Source organism: Lepidochelys kempii, chromosome 7, assembly GCF_965140265.1.
Source record: "Lepidochelys kempii isolate rLepKem1 chromosome 7, rLepKem1.hap2, whole genome shotgun sequence".
Lineage (NCBI taxonomy): Eukaryota > Metazoa > Chordata > Testudines > Cheloniidae > Lepidochelys > Lepidochelys kempii.
Genome location: NC_133262.1, coordinates 46414793 through 46437375, shown reverse-complemented (window position 1 = coordinate 46437375; position 22583 = coordinate 46414793). Strand labels below are relative to the sequence as shown.

General features: G+C 49.8%; 2 protein-coding genes across 3 annotated transcripts in view; both read right to left on the bottom strand.

The window, feature by feature from the left end:
* The window catches only part of ACY1 (aminoacylase 1), a 455667-nt gene that overhangs the window by 268466 nt on the left and 164618 nt on the right, over nt 1-22583 (bottom strand). The gene's annotated exons all lie outside the window — the stretch shown is intronic.
* Nucleotides 707-22583, bottom strand: part of TEX264 (testis expressed 264, ER-phagy receptor) — a 130616-nt gene continuing 108739 nt past the window's right edge. The window contains exon 6 of the mRNA XM_073352548.1: nt 707-5156. Coding sequence (XP_073208649.1) covers nt 4840-5156 — 317 coding nt within the window. The 3' untranslated portion in view covers nt 707-4839. The remainder of the gene's footprint in view (nt 5157-22583) is intronic.

The following is a 22583-nucleotide window of genomic DNA, read 5'->3' as shown; positions in this document are numbered from 1 at the left end:
CTGATGCATGGACCTAGCCACACGGATGGGCAAACACTTATACCCACCTAGACCAATCCAGGCACACGCCGAACAGCTCCCACACCCAGACTCATGCACACCCAAACTCCTGGCCACACCCACCCACCCATCTACGCATACTCAGCCATGCACTCCTACAGCCAGGGACGTGTGTCCATGCCCACACACAGTGCCCTTACGCACACACACATACACACAAAGGGGAGTCCTTGCACCCATATGTGCACGTGCAGAGTCCATGCAAACAGGGAGGGGTGCACACACACATACAGTGTCCGTGCATATAGGGAGAGGTGTGCACAGACACACAGAGTCCATGCATATAGGGAAGGGTGTACACAGACATACATATACACAGTGTCCATGCAAACAGGGAGGGGCATCTAAACACACACATACACAGTGTCCAGGCCTATAGGGAAGGATGTACACATCAGAGTCTGTGCATATAGGGAGGGGTGTTTACACACACACACACAGAGTCCATGCATACAGGGAGGGGTGTGTACACACACACAATGGCTATGCATATAGGGAGGGCTGAACACAGACACACACACAGTTTTAAAGCAATAAACTCAAACAACATGGCATTTGTTTATAAATGGCAAATAGAAAGCCCCAACACTGACAGCTCTTCCCCCCTCACAGCAGGGTTCACAAATAAGCAGCAGATACTGTGAAATGGAGCAAAATTACTTTTTTCTTTAAAAAACAATATAACAGTGCTGCAGAGAGGGGATAATATTTCCATATGTCAGCAAAATCTGGGGGGAAGGACAGTGCATTTTCTATTGACACTCCTGCTGCTCCTTCCTCTGCACACATACATGCCCCCACAGACCCAGAGAAACAGGTACACATCCCTGCATCCAAGCACACACACATGCACCTATACACCCAGACATGCACACATGCCTGCATACAGGGACCCAGATATACACATGTACACCCAGACATGCACATACACCTGCATACAGGCACTCAGATATACATGTGTTCACTCACACATGCACACACGTCTGCATACCGGCAGCCAGACATGCACGTGTACACTCAGACATGCACACACACATGCATACAGGAAAAGACAGGTACACACAGATACAAACACACAGCCTTTAGAAACGGCGGATGCTTCATGAGTAAAATCTTCCCTCAGAGCTGGCACCACTGAGGATCTGCTCTTTGATGCCCCAACTGATGCCCAGGGGATGCCACTGCATGCCAAGCAGCAGCAGCTGGTGATGTTCAAGTAAATCCAGGGGCACCATCAGCCATTGCTATGTCACAAGGAACCAACTGAGCACAGCCAGCTGCAGTGAGATCCAGGTGGTCCCATACACCCTAGGACCTGCCACCAATAGCTGGGGCATTGGGCATGGTGATGCCACTTAGGAAAACCCTAACCCCCAACCCAAGGGGTTAATCCCCAGCCAACTGTCTATATTCAGAGGACGTGTCTGCTCCAGCTTCTAGATGCTATGACCTTTGTGGGAGGGGGCAGGCAAAGCGTCCTCCCAAAGCAAGGTGCTGCCCACTGCCCGTGTTGAGCACTAGCTCTGATACGCACCTCCAGCACTGGGATAGATTTACAGTGGTGCCAAGAGCAGCAAGAGCACAGAGGAATCAAGATGCAAAGGGGAGGGCTGGGCGAGGGAGCAGAGCTGCCAGGCAGACCCGCCAGGGCAACGGGGATGGCTCTGATAATTGCATCCCCACTGATTTCCCCCCAGGCTGAGTCGATGCTGAGGAACAAGGCAAGCCTGATGCTCTGCTGAGCGCTGAACTCCATTCACGCAGTATGGATCCAGGTCCATTAACAAACGCGGAGCGAGACATTGATCCAAGACCCCTGCAAGCAGGACGTGAGCAAAAGGAGCAGCAGCACTGTGGGGAAGATCAACCCTTTCAAACCCCCTCCTCTCTCCCTCCCTGTTCTCAGTGCCTTCACTAAGTCACAGCCATAGAGCTCTGAAAATTCACAGCTCTTCTCTCACGGATCCCAGACTCCAAGCCGTCTCCACTGTATCTCCGTGGGCTTCAGGAGGGCTTCCATCCCTTACACCAGGGATGGATCTGGGCCAGAGCTTCATTTTAGATCCTTGAGGCAGATGTGTTAGACCCACCCCAATCTACAGGTTATGTCACCAGCAACAGATGGGCATCATGGAGTCTCCACTCCACCATGAGGACTCTAAGATTTAGGGTTTTGCAGCTAGCACAAGGGCAGAACAAATAGTACAACTCACAGTTGTTAAACACAGTTTCTGCTACAACACAACATCAAGGAAAAGCTAATGAGACCAAAGTAGAGCAATAACAGCATCCAGGAACCTCCAGCACCTGGACACCAGCTCCCCTCAACTACAGCACCTAAGAATCTGCAATACTGGGATATCCCTGCACCCCCTGGGCTGCACCGAATACTTCCCATCTGTGCCACCAGGCTAAGGCACCAGAGAACCACCAACACTTAGCCCCAGCTGCACTGACTCTCCTGGCTTCCTGCCCCCAGAACCCTGCCCTTGCACTAGCTCCGATACAGATCCAGCACTGGCATGCTGCCCCCTGAGATTGAAGTAGGTCCAGGTGCCAGAACAGCCGCTCCCAGTTTTGCCAATTAAGGAGGGGGCAGCACCTGAGGGCTATAAAGAACGAGGAGAATCTGAGGGGAGGAGACCAGGGGACAGACAGACCAGTGAGGAGTCAGGAAGAGGTCTTTGGGGAAGCCACAGAGAAGCTCCCTGCAGGCTGCCCCTGGAAAGAGTGAAAAATTAGCAGGGAGCCTGTGGAGGGGCTGAGGAGTCAGAGCACCATGGCCAGAGAAGAAAGGAGAGGGCTGAAGGTTGACACCAGTAGCTTGAGATGCCTGCTGTAAGCCAGGCCAAGCTGAGAATGCAGCATGGTGAGGAATACTTGAGCCATACTCAAGAGCCGGGGAGCAGCAAGGCATGACAGAGCCGTACCGGAGAGCCGGGGCATGGTGAGGGAGCCGTACTGGAGAGCCAGAGCATGGCAAGAGCGGAGGGAGCTGTACCAGAGAGCCCCGCGGGGCATGGCGAGGGAGAAAATAGCCGTGCCGGAGAGCCGGGACATGGCGAAGGAGCCGTGCCGGAGAGCCGGGACATGGCAAAGGAGCCGTGCCGGAGAGCCGGGGAAAGGAAAGGAACACCAGGGCCCTGTTTGATATACTGTCTGAACTATGGTGTTGGGACTGGTTTTGTTAGGGTTTCTGCACACAGGGCTTTCTTTTTTAATCAATTAACCCCACCACAGCCATTAGTCCTCAGAAGACTGTTTGGACTATTTCTGGGGATCCTGAAGGAGGGAAACTGAGTCACACTGTGCCTTGACTTGCTGCAGGAGGGCGTCTCATGTGGGAGGTGCCTTGTGACAGATGCCATTGCATGACCTCTGCTCTACCTCATCCAGCCACCCTTCCTGCACAGACACTTCTATAACACAGCACAACACCCAGGAATCTGTAACCTAACCCAGGAAAGGACTTTATTCCCCAAATCTATCACAAAGAATAACATGGACCAGCTCCCCGCCCACCCTAATCCCCTCCACAAAGGAATATGTCCATTGAAAATACTCAAGGAGGCTGCAACAGCTGATGCAAGAGTGTCTTTAGAAATGTCAAGCCTGGGACATGGTCTGTCTGGAAACAGGGTGGGAAAGGAGATAGTGGGAACAGGCAGAGCAGACAGCTGGCTGGATCAGACTTCATCTTTGGAGACGAGGATTTGAGTGACAAGTTGAGAGCTTTTATTCTAAGTGACTTTTAAGGGGACTGGAGTCAGACCGGCAACCCTAGACCCTGAAGTTCTCTACCATGGCACAGGGGCAGCAGTGCTGGCTTCCCTTTGCTGCCTCTGCCAATATGCCTTTCCCCGACCTGGAAGGAGCATTTTGGGCCCTCAGGGAGTTTGGTGTCCACAGCCTTCACTCCTGGCCTCTCTGTTCAAACTGCTATGCAGGAAGCAGAGTTCCAGCAATGATGGTGATTTCAGTGACGGGGACATCTGCTCCCCAAGGTCTGGATGGCATGGCCCCCACTGCATTTCACACAGCCCAGGCAAGCCGCTAAGAAACTTCAAACTCGCATCAGCTGGGAGCACCACTTTTGTTCCAAAAATCACTTGGAAACAGCGCAAGTGCCAAGCGTGTGGCTTACTCAGCTCTCCAAGGACCGGGGTAACAGACGAGCCCATGCGTTGAAGGACAGAATCACAAAACCCTCCCCTTGAGCCCTCACACCTCAGAGGAAAAGCATTTGCTTTATTACAGATCCCAAAAGCTTAACATCCGTTTCAGGAGGACAATTTTACATTGTATATTTCCATTTTCCATGGAATAAAACCACTGTCTGCTCTTTGGTGCCAGTCAATGTGTCTCTGTACAGTGGAGAACCAGGCTGCCTTGAGGAGATGGAGGGATGGAGCAGGGAGACAGGCAAAGGGAGAACATGTGTTACACACACACACACATCCACAGCTCATGCAGAGAGCTCACCACGCATTTATACACATGCAGCCTGGAAGAACATTTCACTGCTCATCAAACAGACTGCACCCCCAGCTCTCTGCTACAGCACACAAGTGGGTGAAAGGCTCCTGGGGAACAGCTCCTAGCTACGCTCCACCTTAGTGTAGCTGTCCTTCTTTATAACACTCGGAACATCTGTCCTTAGAGGAGAAGGGTGCGGGGCTCAATGGGAATCGATGACTGAAATCTCTTGGCTAGAGAGAAAGAAAACAGGACAGATCAGTTCCTCCCAACTAAAGGGGAGGAAGCTGGAAGGACTCTGGTTTATTCTTCACTCTTCTCTTTCTCCAGAGCAGTGGGCTCCTTAGCCCACTTGGCCTTTGTGGTCTCCGGCTCTTCGGCATAGCTCAGGTCAGAAGGCTGCCCTGCCGACCCATCGCCGTTGCCTTCCAGATCCAGCTCCTCGAAGGAGGAGCCGCTGGCCCCTGACTCGCTGTAGCTGTGCTCGCTGCGATTGTCTGCCTCATCCCGCCCGCGGCAAGCTGTGAAGGGGGACAGGATGGAGGTGGCCACTGAAGTCTCTCTGCTGTCGGTCGTGGCCTCCAGGCTGATGGAGCTCGTCTCGCTCAGGGTGTCAGCCCCTTTTGAAGAGAAGAGGAGCAGGTTAACATGGAGGGGAAGGAGAGAGCAAGGCAGAGCTGGTAGAGTGCAGGGCTGAGCACAGCAGCGAAGAAAAGGCTGTTGCTACACCTCTATCCTTGAAGACCTCATTCACCTTGTTGCTCCATTGCCCATCCCCCCACTGAAGAAACTTCCCAGACAGAGATCCCCATCAGTAAGAGATCTGCCAATCAGATTAACCCCAGAAAAACTATGCGACTCCTCTAGTCTTTCCCCCAGGGAGGGGCAGGGCAAAGGAATCATGCGAAAGGAATCAATAACTGTCTCAGTTGCAGAAAACACCAGAGAGTGTACATTGCTATATTATCACCCCACTCGGCTCCATCCCAAACTCCTGGGGACTGGGTGGGAGGTTATGACTGGTATGTGGCTTCCAGAGGCCATCTCCATTGTATTCTGGTGTTTCTATTGTACTCATTCCAGACTGGACCATTAGGAGGACAAAGTAGAGATAAAAGGTTCTAACCCAGCTGAACTGTCCCCTGTGAAGTCCTTCGGCCCATCAACACTCACTATAAAGCACCAAAATATAGAGTGTGCATGGTAGTAACCAGCTACAAAGTCTGGTGCTGATGTTCAAGCTCACATTCCCAGAGTAGCATTAATTCGCCCACGTTGAACATGCTGGACAAGGTACATTTAACCCTTAGAGTTTCAGGAAGAGACCAGTAACCTGTGATAACTTGTTCTAGTCTCTCTCCTTCACTACATCCTGCTCCAGCCCAAGCTCCATCCCTCCTCCTTCCCTGTTCCAAATGATATCCCCATTCAACGTCCTAGCTTCTCCTATGCCCCCTCCTCCCTACCAGCATCAAGAGTGCCCTTCTGCCTCCTCCCCAGGCAAGCAGAGCCTTCTGCTCTTTAGACTCCTTCATACACAGGCCAGCCTCGGAGCTGAATACTGCTGCCCTGGCTCTAGGCTAGCATGCCCCTGATGTGAGCTCCCTGCCAAATGCAGGTTCCTCAGTGGGACTGAGGCAAGGAAAAGCAGGGCTGGCTGGCATGGACGGGAGGCATCACAGTATAGGACACGCTCCACCTTAGCGAGTTGAGCAGGCCCCTCCCTTCTCTCAGCCACAGACTCCTCACCCTCCTTGGCACAGGACCCTTAACACCTCACCTCTCAGGAAACTGGCCACACTGCAGATGCAGAACACCTCAGGACTATCCCATAAGGGTTAACAGTCGAATTGGGAAGCCCCAAAACCACGCCAGTGCAGAGCCATGAGTAGGCATTCCTAGGAGAACCTGAACTTTAGCCTTTCTTTGAACCACTCTGTGTTTACATCGGCCATCACAATGTTGTATTAACATAGTTGTTTGCATTTCATTTCCCTGGATTTTTTTAAGCCAAAAAGGAAAAGACAACATTGCTGCAGCATTAAGGGCGTGCACCCTTAGATGAGATGCACATGACCCAGAACTGGGGAGAAGCAACAGTTATGCTTTTCCACATGGTAAGCAACAGCCCTGTCTGCAGAGACTGGGCTAGCCCTCCCTGTATCCCCATGGATGCTGTAGTGCAGAGTGAAATGACTGCACCGCAGAGGAACACACCTAAATGCCAGCTGAGACACTGTATGCTGCCTGGGCATGAATGCAAATGTGGAACTTCTCAGAACTTCATCATCTTCAAAATGAGTGAAAGTCACTCTCATTGGATGGCTGGGTGACAAAACAGTGTGAAGAGTGATCTGGATCTCAGGCCTTGTCTACTTGGGGAAACTGACCAGTGTAGCTACTGCAGAATAAGCTAGTCTGGAACAGCTGCCTGTCTGAACACACTAGTCCAGAATAAAAGTGATTTCATAGTTACTCCAGAAGAGCTAAAGCAGGTCAATTTCCCCATATGGACAAGGCCTCAGCCTAGTCCGGAGTAGGCAGGTGCCCACATCACCAAAACCATGGCATTGATTGTTGCTCTTGTTGGAATATCTAAGAGGAGTTAGAATAGCCTCAACACTTCCAACCCTGCAGCATGGACTCTCCAAGGTCCACCCATGACCCAGGCTTTGTAAAATGTCTGCTCCCAAGGACTCATCAAAGGAAAGCATATTTCTATCACCCTCTACTGCCCGGAATGTGTCAGCACAGCTTCCTTCTACTTTCTCACTTCCCTCCCCTAACTGAGGTGATGCAACTGCTTCTTAGATGTCTGTATACTAATGCGAGAAGTAGGGGGAATAAGCAGGAAGAACTGGAAATGCTAATAAATAACACAGCTATGACATAGTTGGCATCACAGAGACTTGGTGAGATAATATGCATGACTGGAATATTGGTATAGAAGGATACAGCTTGCTCAGGAAGGGGGAAAAGGGAGGAGGTGTTGCCTTATATAGTAAAAATGTACACACTTGGACTGAGGTTGAAATAGAAATAAGAGACAGACTTGCTGAAAGTCTCTGGGGAAAGATAAAAGGGGTAAAAGGAAGGGTGATGTCACGGTAGGGGTCTACTACAGACCACCAAACCAGGAAGAAGAGGTGGATGAGGCTTTTTTTAAACTACTAACAAAATCACCCAAATCACAAGCCTTGGTGGTGATGGGGGACTTCGACTACCCAGACATCTGTTGGGAAAATAACACAGCAGGGCACAGATTATCCAACAAGTTCTTAGAATGCATTGGAGACAATTTTTTATTTCAGAAGCTGAAGGAAACTACTGGGGGGAGGCTGTTCTAGATTTGATTTTGACAAATAGGGAGAAACTGGTTGAGAATTTGAAAGGGGAAGGCAACCTGGGCAAAAGTGATCATGAAATGGTAGAGTTCATGATTCTAAGGAATGGTAGGAGAAAGAACATCACAATAAAGACAATGGATTTCAAGAAGGCAGATGTTAGCAAACTCAAAGAGTTGGTAGGTAAAATCCCATGGGAAGCAAGTCTAAAGGGAAAAACAATTGAAGACAGTTGGCAGTTTTTCAAAGAGACATTATTAAGGGCGCAAGACCAAACTATCCCACTGCGTAGGAAAGATAAGAAGTATGACAAGAGACCACCCTGGATTGGCTTAACCAGGAGGTCTTCAATGATCTAACACTCAAAAAAGAGTTCTACAAAAAGTGGAAACTGTCGAATTACAAAGGATGAATATAAACAAATAACACAAGTATGTAGGGACAAAATTAGAAAAGCCAAGGCACAAAATGAGATCAAACTAGCTAGGGACATAAAAGGAAACAAGAAAACATTCAACAAATACATTAGAAGCAAGAGGAAGACCAAGGACAGAGTAGGCCCATTACTCAGTGAGGGGGAAAGACAATAACAGAAAATGTGGAAAAGGCAGAGGTGCTTAATGATTTCTTTGTTTCGGTTTTTACCAAGAAGATTGGTGGCAATTGGATGTCTAACATAGTGAATGCCAGTGAAAATGAGGTAGGATCATTGTCTAAAATAGGGAAAGAACAAGTCAAATATTACTTAGACAAGTTAGAGGTCTTCAAGTCACCAGGGCCTGATGAAATGCATCCCAGAATACTCAAGGAGCTGACTGAGGAGATATCTGAGCCATTAGCAATTATCTTTGAAATGTCATGGAAGACGGGAGACATTCCAGAAGACTGGAAAAGGGCAAATATAGTGCCCATCTATAAAAAGGGAAGTAAGGACAACCTGGGGAATTACAGACCAGCCAGCTTAACTTCTATACCCGGAAAGATAATGGAGCAAATAATTAAGCAATCAATTTGCAAACACCTAGAAAATAATAAGGTGATAAATAATAATTAGCATGGATTCGTCACGAACAAATCGTGTCAAACCAACCTGATAACTTTCTTTGACAGGGTAACAAGCCTTGTAGATGGGGGGGGGGGAGTGGTAGATGTGGTATATCTTGCTTTAATAAGGCTTTTGATACTGTCTCTCATGACCTTCTCGTAAACAAATTAGGGAAATATAACCTAGATGGAGCTATTATAAGTTGGGTGCATAACCTGTTGGAAAATTGTTCCCAGAGAGTAGTTATCAGTGGTTCACAGTCATGCTGGAAGGGCATAATGAGTGGGGTCCCGCAGGGATCGGTTCTGTGTCCAGTTCAATATCTCCATCAGTGATTTAGATAATGGTATAGAGAGTACACTTATAAAGTTTGCGGACGATACCAAGCTTGGAGGGGTTGCAAGTGCTTTGGAGGATAGGATTAAAATTCAAAATGATCTGGACAAACTGGAGAAATGGTCTGAAGTAAATAGGATGAAATTCAATAAGGACAAATACAAAGTACTCCACTTAGGAAGGAACAATCAATTGCACACATACAAAATGGGAAATGACTGCCTAGGAAGGAGTACTGCGGAAAGGGATCTGGGGGTCATAGTGGACCACAAGCTAAATATGAGTCAACAGTGTAATGCTGTTGCAAAAATAGCAAACATCATTCTGGGATGTATTAGCAGGAGTATTGTAAGCAAGACACGAGAAGTAATTCTTCCACTCTACTCCGCACTGATTAGGCCTCAACTGGAGTATTGTGTCCAGTTCTGGGCACCATATTTCAGGAAATATGTGGAGAAGTTGGAGAAAGTCCAGAGAAGAGCAACAAAAATGATTAAAAGTCTAGAAAACATGACCTCTGAGGGAAGATTGAAAAAATTGGGTTTGTTTAGTCTGGAGAAGAGAAGACTGAGAGGGGACATGATAGCAGTTTTCAAGTACATAAAAGTTTGTTACAAGGAGGAGGGAGAAAAACTGTTCTTCTTAACCTCTGAGGCTAGGACAAGAAGCAATGGGCTTAAATTGCAGCAAGGGTAGTTTAGGTTGAACATTAGGAAAAACTTCCTAACTGTCAGAGTGGTTAAACACTGGAATAAATTGCCTATGGAGGTTGTGGAATCTCCATCATTGGGGATTTTTAAGAGCAGGTTCGACAAACACCTGCCAGGGATGGTCTAGAGAATATTTAGAGAATGCAGGGGACTGGACTAGATGACCTCTCAAGGTCCCTTCCAGTTCTATGATTCTTCAGCTGACTGGTCAGAGGTCTAGTCTTTGAAGCAGCAGATTACAACCAATCAAAAGCACCATAGTTGGCACTGCTATCTAAGGCACTCTGCAAGCTTTAGTTAAACCTCGCAATATCCCGGGGGGTGGGGTGGGGTGTGTGGAGGCACCAAGCAGGGAAATGACTTGCCCAGGACCCCAGAGTAAGTCAGTGGCAGAGCTGGGAGTGGAGTCCAGGCTACCTGGCACCCACTGCTCTGGTTCCGCCACAAGACCTTGCTTCTCCCACAAGCTGTTCTTGATGCCCCATCTGTGTGACCAGCTGACAAGCCTGGTGCGTGCCAGGTCACTAACTGATGCAGCTGGGCACTGCACAGAGTGTGGAAATATACCCGTCACTATACTCTGAGCACGGGGTGAGGCTGGCCAGTCCTCAGGACACGGTGTATTGGCCTGAGTGTGTGTGCCCCACTGCCCTTGACTGGAGGGAATTTGCCTGGCTAAGCTACTGACGCTGCTCCTTGGGCTCTGTTCCCAGAGGTGGGAAGCCCTGTGCTTGGCTCCTCACGTCACATAGGTCATCTGTGGATCTTGACTGATCTTCTAGGGGAGGCCAGCTGTGCAGCTGGTGTTCAGTGTTGGTTTGAAAGACTGGCACAGGAGGTCACTTCTTCCTTCTCGAAACACGGCTTGAACACCTTAGTGAAATGAACAGTGATCTCACTGAAATCCCTAGCATTCATCCATGCAGCTGCTGCTAGATCTGTCATGGGCTGCCCACACAGCCCTGCCAACGCCCCTCAATCTCACTGCAGCCTCTCCCACCCCAGCTATTCAACCCTAGGGCCCCCAAGCCAGAAATCTTGGCGGCGCAGACTTAGGCTCCTGTGAGGTGGCAGTAATTCTGAGTTACTGGGTTTGGCAGCTCACTTCTCCCTCTCTCCCCCTCCAGCTTGCACAAAGAGACGCTGCTGTAGGAACAGAAAGCTCCCACCTGCCCTGGAGCCGTGAGCACTTTCAAAGGCTCCGTTCGTTCCTGGGATGCATATCCGCATTAGGTCCGGCTCCCCGCACTTCCACTAAAGCAGGCTCCCTCCTCTCCCCCGTGCAGGGGACAGCGCCATTTGTATTTCGGTAACCCAGTGTGCCTAATGCTCTCCCCGTCTCTGGGCAGTCCAAAGAGGACAATAACGGTTTCATGGTACTGCTGCCCTCTCCTTTCGCTCCAGTTCTCTAAGTGCAGGCCCTTTCAGCCATGGCGCCGCCCTTGGAGAAGAATCCTGCGCGTGCAAATCCACGGGGCACTGTGATGCCTGCCCCAGATGGCGTCCTGCCCCCATATCAGGATGCTATGCCTTGCCATACAGAAGGGGCAAAAAGGGAAGGTATAAAGGGATAGATCAGGTGTGTGGGGGGGCACTGCATGACTTCTAGTATTCTAGAGCACATCCGTTAGTGCAGACAGACGTGGGGAGAGTTTTGGGGGGCAGCTGGGGGCATACTCATACTACAGTCTACTTACTCATCCGGGCCTTGATGCCCATTGCTGGCAGCAATAATTATATACAACAAAACTATGTTTAAAATCTATTGTTAAGGTGACAAAGTCACGTGCTTAAGAGCTGGGAAATAGGAAAGTGTCAGAGTGCCCTCCTTGTGTTGACTTTATGATAGTCTTTAATCACACAATTACATACTCTTTTCCTGCAGGACCTCACCTCCTTTGTTGCAGGTGTTGGAAGGTGTGTAGTGAATGAGGCAGGGGACGGTATCTCAAACTGGGTACCTAACCATCGAGGCACCCCAAATTAGGGGGCATGTCTACAAATTCTAGCCTCAGTCTCTGTGCCTCATTTTCCCAGCTATAAAGGTATGGGGGGCGGGATGATAATCATACTTTTCTATCACACACATGAGTCGGGAAAATAAATTCATTAATGTTTGCAAGGCCCTCAGATATTAGAGTGCTGAGCTCCAGAGAGAAGCCCATGAGAAATGAATAATCACAGATTGTATGTGGATGGTGTGTAAGAAGGAAGGTAAAGGGTCACTCGTTGCATGAGGAGGGTAAAAAGAAACTGGGATCCTGTGGAAAAAATAGAATGTGATCATGTAAGTAAAGACTGTAGTATATGCACAAGGGGCAGAGTTAAGGGTACATGGGCAACCTTAGTTCTGGCAATTCCCTATTTTTGAGTGCTTGATTTTGTAACCTTAACATTCTTTTAACACAGTTTTGTTGAATGCTATTTTTTACACACACACCCCCACACACCCATTCCAGAATGTACCAATATGTATATTAGTTTGAGGGGATCTCAGGGCAAAAGCTCAGCATAAATAGAGTAAATGTGAAAGTTATAAAAGCCAAGATTGGGTAAAATTGACAACTCTGCCATGTGTCTGGGTCAAGTGGGCTGCTCTCTGCTGGTCCGCTCCTATCAGCATCCACAGCCAGACACAGTCCCACATCCTCTTCTCCCCCTCCAACTCTGCAGCCATGAACCTGCTCAGCCCATCCTGCTGCAGTCACCTAAGAACCCCCAGCCATTTCCCCAGCTAACACTTCCCCCATGACGCCAAGCTAGAAGCATGAGGGCTCTGGCACCAGGAGCAGGAAGAGACATGGATCCTTAAAGAGTCTCCCCAGCCTGGGCCGCTTTCTCTGTATTGAGCAGGCACTGTCGATGCTTGATCAATTAAACGAATGGACTCAGAGATCATGGCTTGGTCTGGGGCCACCTGAGGGGCTCGGAGAAATTCAGCCCCTCTCACAGGCCCAATGAGTCTGGACAATGCTCCCCTTTTGTTTCCTTCCTTCAGCTCCACCCACGCCAAGTTCCTCTGGCAGCAGGGAGACGGGAGACCATGCAACCCCCACTCTATGCTGCTCCTTTGGTCAATTGAGGGGGATGATGTCCTGGGTCACTGGCAAACGGCTAGGTATGTCATGCCACCTGAACTGCCAGAGAGCTGGGGGCTGGGCTGTGCACAGGATACGCCACCACCCAGGGCTCATTACACCCTCCTCTTTTGACTAAGCATAAAGTTTCCTATTCCCCGTTACTCCTCCCAGTGGGGCTCACGGGACAGCTCTGGCCCCTTCCCAGCACAGATTGCCACTGTTTGCTGGATTCGCGAGCACTCAGCTTGGAGCAAGGCTGGGAATCCAAACAAGGAGGCTGCCCATGAGCCCTCAGAGATTTTCAAAATCTTGGTCCTGACTTTTAGCTTAAAACCCCAGAAAAATCTGCAGTAAAATCTCGGGGGTGAGCACACGCCTGCCTCTGAGCCCTGCGGGCATGGCTTGACACAGGGCACAAAAGAGAAGAAGTGCAGCAGGCTCTAAGTAGAGTCCATATTAAAAAACAACAACAACAACCCTGTGCAACTGGCAGATTCAGTTTAGGACAGGAATAACAGGGGGGCTGTATGTCAGGATAGAGTGGCACTGGCAGAGATGCGTGGGGAGCCCAGAACCGGAGCAGTGGGCAGTCCAAAGGCAGAGCTGAGTGGCAGGGGCAGAGCTGTGGGGGGAGCCCGGGACCGGAGCAGCAGGCAGACGAAGGGCAGGGCCTAGGGCCACTGGCAGAGCTGTGTGGGGAGTCCAGGACTGGACCAGCGAGGCTGAGGGTGCAGCGTTCAGGTCAAGACTGCAGTGCATTGACACAGCTGTAGTGGGAAGCTTGCATATAGAGTAAATGTGAAAGTTATAAAAGCAAAGATTGGGTAAAATTGACAACTCTGCCATGTGTCTCCAGGCAGAGCTAGTAGCGTCTTACAGCCACAAGCACAGCACCGACTCGTCTTAAAATGCTGTTTTGCTTTGCACGTCTGTCATGTGAAGCCAGCAATGTTCTTTCCAAATGAAATTCCACAGGTAATTGCTGCCCAAGGAGACTGGTGCCTGCTGGAAAACTACAGAGAGGCAAGGGGAGGGAGGGAGCTATTAGGACAGCAGAGTACTGAGCGCAGGCAATACATGTCCCCGATTCCTGGGAGAGAGCTGTGAGCACAAGCAGCAATGTATCTCCTTTCCTGGGGCAGGGGTGTCTGCCAAGCCCTGGAAGTACAAAAATACTTAGCAACAAACACACTCTAGGAGATGGGACCCTGAGCGATTCATGCTTGTAGGACTCTCAGGCAGGCACTTGGAGAGGGGCTGAGACCCAGCAGAACTCATTTCATATGGAAGCCCAGGGCAGCCAGCCAACTAGCCACTCGGAGATGCACTGAGAGGCAGCAAAATGCTCGACACAGAAGCGAGCAGTCTGCCAGGAGGAGAAGGGCTGAGACAAATGTGGGCAGACGATTAATTTTGCCAATTTCCACCAAGAAGAAAAAGTTACAACAAAAATCATCATCACAATCGAGCCCTTATGGGTCCCTTTGCCTCTGAATAGCATGCTGGCTCTAGTACATTGCGGTCAGGCCCCGAATGACACTTGAGAACTCTTAGCCTGCTCTGATTCTGAGCCGCACCCCCAGATTACTGTCTCCACAATCGCGCGGCCTCATCCCCAGATCGCCATCTCTACCATGTGTCCGCTTCCCCAGCCCTCCGTCTCCACCATCTGCATCCCCAGTCCCTCCCACCTCCATCTCCATGATCTGTGTCCCCATCTCCAGGTTGCCACCTCTGCATCCCAAATCCCAGTCCCTGGATCACTTTCTCAGTCGTTTGGACAACAACACCATTAAAAAGCTGAGAAAGATACAAGTGTGTCAGGTTAAAAACAGATTTAGTGCTGTCACCAGGGCAACTGGCTGGATGACAAAACCTGTCTGGAAAAAATCAATCATTGTTAATTATGACATCAGTCTGAGTTGTGACAACAGCATACAACAGGGGCCTATAGGGAAGGGGCAGACTATCTGTGTACTAGAGCAATCCCGTGTAGATTTCTCCATTTTAGAGTCTATCCCACTCCTTCACTTTGAGGAACCTTCCTCCAAGGGACTCCTGAACCAACACTGACACTCCATCAACAACCACAAACCTAGAGCTCTTCCTCCAAGCTGGTCTTGTGACTAAGCCTAGGGGCTTTCCCAGCTCTGCCACAGCCTCAACTTGTGACCTTGGAGAAGTCATTTGGTCAGCTGCAAAATGGGGATAATAATATACATAACCTAAGAGGGGGCATGAGACTTAATTCATTAATTTTTATAAAGTGCTTTGAGATTCTCAGATGGAAGGTATGAGAGCAGCGCTATGTGTGATCCTAAACTCTCCTTAGACTGTAATGCGCAGATCCTCAAAGGTATTTAGGCTCCTAACTCCCTTTGAAATCAATGGAGGTTAGGCACCTAAATCCTTTTGAGGAGCTGCTGGAGCATGGACCATTGGCCCTGACTCTCCTCACGTTTACACCAGTTTTACTCCAATGTAAATCCACCAAGTTCAGTGAAGCTACTCCTGATTTACTTGGCAAGAGAGGAGAACCAGGCCCCTGTGTGTGTGTGTCAAGCACCACGCACATTGATGGTGTTGTCAATAACATTACTGAGGATGGCAATGATCTCTGGCAGTTGTTAACATCCACTTCGGCTCCCTCTTCTCCAAGCAGAGCAAAGAACAGTCCAAGGCGCATGTGTAAACCTCGGTGCATAGCGACTCCAGCAAGGAGGAAGGAACCTAATGGAGATCTCTCTCCCTGTATGCACACTAACCCCCCGGGCTGGAAATGCCGCTGTCGTGGTGATCTGATAGATATACAGCCTCTCCCAAGGCTCCCAGTGTTTTACAGGATTAGTCTATATCCACCCAAGGATCACCTCACATCACCCACCTCCAGGCTGGGATGGAGCAGGTGCTTAGCAGCACCACACTGCAATTTAGGGAAAGGAAGGGAAGTAGCTCATCAAATTCAAGTAGCAGGGAGAGTTTAAGGAAGCAGAATGCAGTTACTCAATCTGCAAATGTGCAAGGGGCAAGACTGGAAATCTTACGGATCACGACTTACCAGCACTTGGCACCAAAGCACAGCGCCCCGCATGCTCTGGCTCAGGAGTGACTGAAAGGGCAGAGCGCCACCTACTGCACTGCCACCGCTGCTGCCTGCAGCAGCCTCACTTTCCTTGAGAGCCTCCCACCAGCCCCTGCCACCAGCCGGGGGGAGAACCTGCGGTACCTGAAGAGATCGCAGCCCAAGGCGGCCTGGCTGCAGTGTGCGGGGGGGGGGGAGAGGGGAGAAGAGAACTGGCAGATGGTTCAAAGAAGGGATGAAAATCAGCTGAAATTGATTTTTCTTTTTTCCAGCTGAAAGACAGGGGCTGAGCAGCTGCGGAAGAGGGTGGCGTAATCGAATATTTTTCCAAAAACTCCACTAAACTGTCATACGCTCTTGCAGTTTTCCCTTTCCCATGGCTGCTGATTACCAAGGGAATCACAGGGCAGCTTCTGATCAGCCTCCTCCCCATTCATGCAGTGAGGGAAGTGGTGCAGATGGGACTGAGTGCCAGGCCCAGGAGAAGGTTTCCTGACCCAGTTCCGTGCTCAGTCCTGTTCCCGCTAATCAAGAGATTCCTGCTTTGAACAAGGAACTGGCATCTCGACTACAGAGCGCTGAGGAGACCTGTGGGACTGGGGTCTCTCTCTTTGCTAACGTGTTCTTGCTGCAGATCTCCTTCCTTTAGTCCATGCTCCCTCCCCATTCAGTGGCCAGCCTGCCAAAGGCATGGTGCCTCTGTCTTCTGGGAGGGGTACGACTGACCTACTGACCTGTGTTGGGTCACTGATATAGCAGAGAGGACCTACGCTTCCCCTATTCTCAGGCCCTGTCTGCTTCACTCGCCATCCTCCCTTTCCCCCAACACACCCACAATCTCCTCCTGTGAACCAGACAGAGCTGAAGTTGCGAGATTATTTCCTGACGAACAATATGTTTTTTAACTTAGCGGAAATGTAGTTTCTGTGTCAAGGTGACTTGATCTTGTAGGAAAAGCATTACACCTGTCTGGGTTTTCCCCCTTGAAATAATGAATGTTTATCAGGCACTTCTCATTCTGGGATTTCTCAGCACTTTGCAGCTTCTGTCTGGCTCAGTGCACATTCACCTGCTGAAATGGAAACACCTCTGAGGTGTTCTACCCCTCTCTTCTGCTTTGGGGAAGGGGGAGGAGGGGAGAGGGGAAGAAGAGTGAGGGCTTCTTTTCCCAGAATTATGCCTGGGATGGGAGATCCAGGCTGAGACCTAGCAGAACTCATTTCACACCAGGTGTTCTGGGCAGTTAAATGCCTAATAGAAAAGAGACTGAGGTCACCACAAACTCATTTCATGCAGAGTTAAAACAAGGATTGATCTAATAGCCCGGGTGTTAAGATGTCCCCATTGCCTCTGTGTGAATTTGTTGCTGGCAGGAATCTTTCTACAGGTCTAAGCACAGAACTGGTTCAAGAAGCTTTCTCCTGGGCCTGGAGATCATTGTGCAGCCAGGATCAATGAAGGTCACAGCATCTCAGCACCTTGATGAGGAAACAGCACAAATGCCCTAGTCCTGGAATGATCAAACTAGACGGACTGCTCTACTGCAGCGGTTATCACACGCTGGGCCATGTAGCACTGGTGGTAGCAGGCGGCAGGTAGACAGTAGGCAGGTTGGTTTGAAGTACAGGGTCGTGCCCAGAATCCATTCTCACTGCACTGATTACCATGACCAAGGTAGCATGCCAAGGACTTCTAAGTTTTAGGTGAGAGAAATGAGGTCTCTCAGTCTGAGAGCTGCTGCTCTACAGGGTCCTGTGTGGCCGAGCGTACTGATTCTGGTCTCAGTGGACTTGGGAACCACTTTGTCTGCAGGGCTCCTGATACTGGACTGGCTGGTCAAATTCTTCACCGGCCGTATGGCCTTCTTTAATTCCAAGAAAGGGAAGAACAATGAAAGGAAAAAGCAAGAAAAAACGTCCTAGTTCTCTGAGGTCAGCAGTGCTGTGTTTCACAGAGTGCTGTAGACTAGCGGAGGGTCAGACCTGCACCCACCGCTCTCTGCACTGAATACCCTGTCACTGCACACCAGGTGCAGGCTCCCTGGAATCACGGACGACAAGTTCCCAAGGGAGAATCTCTCAGAGTCCTCCCTGGGGACCAGCTGGGGCAGTGGAATGAGAGGATGAGCCTGGGCTGGCACATGCAGAATTAACACAGCTCTCCTCTGAAAGGCTCACATCCCAACGTCCGCCTGTTCCCTTTGGCTTTGTGGCTGATTATGAATTTTCATGCTCACTGTGTGAATGGGCAGGATGTGGAAAGGCCGATTTGGTTACTTTAATAGTATCTGCAAAATGAGCGTGTCCCCACAGGCTTGAGATAGAGAGGGACTGTGCCAGTTTCTCAGCCCAGCAGCCTCCAAATGCACTTCTCTCCTGCCCTCCCAGTCCTGGGCCCCTGCACAGCACTGCCAATGCCCCTCATTCCTGCTCACCCAGTGCTGGGCCTGGCCTTATCAGATAGAGCCAACCACTCAAGCTGCTTTATAGGCTTGGGATTTCCACGAATTTCCACTCTGGATTAGCCTGGGGTGCCTGGCTCATTTCACTTGTTAATTTATCCAGATGTCAACCGGGGGGGTTCTCCCCTGTTGTATGAAATCCATTGCATAACCAAGAGGAGCGTTTATTTTGCTCAGGGAGCGGTTGTATAAGCAGCCACCATGAACTAAAGGAAGAAAAGAGGAGAGAGAAAGTGCCAGCCTCAGAAGGGAAAAGCATTAATAAAGTTTACCCAAGGTTTCAGGCTCCAATGTGCTGCTCCACCGTTCCGTAACCCCCAGCAGCCGCATCTCTCTGTTCCATACCGAGGGCGACAGGAAATAGCTTCACATCCCCTATAGCCAGGCATTTACTTTTCCAGCTCTCTATCGCCTCCAATCATGTTTGAACAGACTCAGCCAGCCACTTCGGCAGACTCCTCACCTTCTGTGGAGGGCCCTGCATGTGCCACCTGCTGCCCCGAGTGAAGAGAGACAGCGACAGAAAAGCCCAAGGGTGGACAGGGGATGGGCCATTGGGTTGCTGTGGGATCCCCGCAACAGTGGGGCAGTTGCTGTGAACCTGGGCAGGTGCTCCCTGGAGGAATCACTCCAGTGGATTTACAGCAGGAGGGTCGGCTAGAATGTAGCTATCACGGAACTAGTGGATGGGGGTTGGTTGAGGCAGGATGACCAGTCTCTTTGGAAGTCCAGGCTTCTTCTGGGAGTGGCAGAATCTTCCCTCATTTCACTGGTACCAAGATTTTAGTGCTCAGCACATCTTCTGCCCAGGGTATTCAATCCCCAGACACCTTCGAATCTGTAACAAACACCCAATCAACTCAGGTACTACCCAGGGTACCACCATCTCCTGCTTGAGTCAGACAGCCTCAATCAACAATTCCTCCTAGCCCTGCAAGGACTTTGCTGCAGCCTAACATTCTCTCTACTGCCCTCCTGACTCTCTCTGCCCTCTTTGCTATGCCCCACTTACCCGGCCCCCGGCTAGTGCAAGGACACCTCCTCTGCAACTCCAGGCTTGCATCAGCTCTTTGCTTCCTCAACTTCCCATCTCATTTGTGAAGCGTTATTTGCCTCCTACGTCACTGCCTGTTAATCTCTCTCCTTCTGTCGCTATTGCATTTAACTCCAGAAAGCATACAGAGTTTGCATGAGAGAGGCTGGACTAAATAAAGCCGAGTACTGTTGTGGTACTGGCACTCGACCCGTGGCAGTTGCTGATCAGCAAGGACTCCAGCCTGGACCTCAGCTCCAAAAGAGGCAGGCGGAGGAGGTGGTGAGAAGCACAGAGTAAGGGGATCTTGATGCCCTCAGCTGCTCACTGTGAAGAGCTGATAGTTCCGTACCAGGTTTTCTGGTCAGGCCCCTGGCACAAAAGCCCCTTTCCTACTCCCAAGGTTCCCTCAGGTGCATGCAGTTCCTCTTGGGGAGCCAAGCTTGTCAGCTAACCTCAGAACATCCCAAATGGGAGAGTGCCAATTTTCCTGCCTCCATCTCACCTCCACAAATGATGCCATCAGGTCTCTCAGCTCCTGTCCCCACTAAGTGCAGAAAGGGGCTAACCGGAGAGTGCACCTGCCCAGAGGTACTGACCAGCATTTCATCACCTGGGGCAGGGCTGGAAAACTTCCCCTCATGCCTCAGCCTGAGGCCTAAGCTCACTAGTCAGCATGAAACATTCTAGTGACAGTACGAAGGCCATCCCCCCACCCCAAACCACACCCCCTGACAATGAAAGGAATAAATAGTTGATCAGTGTTTATTGTGCACTGGATATAACTGTGATGTTAATCAGCTTTCCAAGAGTCTCAGGCTGGGCACCAATAATGCAGCCACCCACAAACTGTAGCCACTTATCCACATCTTGGTTAAAATATTTTTTTAAATGAAAGCTTAAGCTCTGCAGAAGGTGACACCACTCTCCAGGGACCGCTTCCTACTCACTCAGCTGGGGAAGTGTTTGAAGCCCTGACCTGGGTCATCATACTTGGGTCTGACACTGACATCCATGGGAGATGTTCGCTTCCCATGGAAAGTAGCGTATGTATCCCCTAGGTCCCACTAGAGGCTCCCTGAGAAGTGTGTCAGGTACTGTACCACCTTTGAAAAAACAAGAGACCCTCTCTGACAGCTCCTATAAAATCGCTGTATGGAATCCACTCTTAAGAATACTCTAGCCAGCCATTATACTGGGGATACATACACGGATACATCTGCCTATCTCTGCAGATGCTGGGATGCACACAGACTGACTTATAGTTACTCTGTGTGTGTGTGTGGTCAGAGTCAAGGAGGAGAGCTGGACACATCTCATGGTGTTGCTGTCTGAATGTGTCTTGCACAAGATCTCTTCACTCTCTCGTCTTGTCTAACTCTCCTTCACATACCTGCCTCCTGACGTGATAGGGTGAATCCCCGTGTGTCTCACTCTTCGGCGCTTTCCCCAGCTCCAGCTATGACGCAGTCACTGAAGCCGCTTCAGGCAGGGTGCGAAAGTTTTATCTGCAAAATGTGGCGGTTTGGGTGTGGAGATGCAACCAAGTGAAAGCCAGACACGCTGTTATTTATTCTGCTTCTCCAAAGACAACTGAAACCAGAGATGTGGCATCACACCAACAGGCCACAGTGGTGCCCAGATGTGCCACTACAGCGGACACACAAACCAAGAACTTGGCACCAAAAGAAGATTTTCTTATTTAAAAAGAGAGAGAGAGTTTCAGACCAGCTTGGTGTAAACTTAGTGATGGATCTCTTCTGATTATGAAGGGATCTCCAGGCTGTGGTCACTGGGAACCTCAGAGACCCAAGGAGACATGAGTAATTATTATAACAAGTTTATACTATAGTAATATTAGAAGTGGGTCTGAGCCGCAAAGCTTGGATCTGGCTCACCACATTTCAGAGATGCCTGGGTTTGATCTGCCCAATGATAAAGATAAGGATCAGCCACGATGTTAGAACCTGGATCTGAACCCTCCAAAGTTAATTTCCAATTTATAGAATTGGATGCCCAAGCTCTTTACAACCCAATGTAGAGGTAATGCTTTGCACAGCCCTAAGCTGCAGTCAGCTCTGGGGTGCAATATGGCAATCACTCTGCACCAGCTACACTCTCCAGCATTTGTTGGCAGAGGAAGTGAAGGATAAGTTCTCTTTTGAAATTATCGAGTGAGTGAGGGTGTTTGGGATGCCAGAGTAATTATTTAATTGCAATTTGGCTAGGACAAAAAAATCAACATTCTAACTCTTGCCAAAAGTGGCATGGATATTTTAATGGGTCTCCAAGTCTCCAAAAGATGACACTCCCCCATCTGCCTATATCCATCTGTCATCTCTTGTCTTACGCTCAGACTGTAAGCTCCTTGGAACAGGGGCCATCTTTTTGTTCTGTGTTGACATAGTGCCTAGCACAATGGGCTCCTGGTCTGTGTCTAGTAATCCTAGCCACTTCGGTAACACAAACAAACAACGATGCTTCCAGGAGCACGGCACCCCTACCACCACACTGGACGCTAGCTCAGTACAGATCCCGAGGGAAGAATGCCTCCTACCGGGTCACCCTCACTACACCCTGCAGCACCCAAGCTGCAGTTGGTGCTCAGCCATCCACGTACTGACCAAATCTGTCATACCTCATAGATATAACGGTACCTAAGAATCCCCTTAGGAACTGCAGCACATTCCGTGTGTGTGTCCTGCATGGGTACAACAGTGAATCTGCAATGTTTTTAACTCCTGGGCTATCACTGGTTCACCTCCACTAGTGCTAGCAACGGAGGGCATAAACCAGTGTAGAATGGACAAGACAGAGCACAGGTGTTCTTACCAATGTGGGATCATGGTGATGAAATTCCCACACCCTGTTTACACTAGTGCGTCACTACAGCTACCACCACTGGTGCAACGATTGGAAAGTGCTGGAGGAGATGAGGGCTCAGACGCCAGTAGAG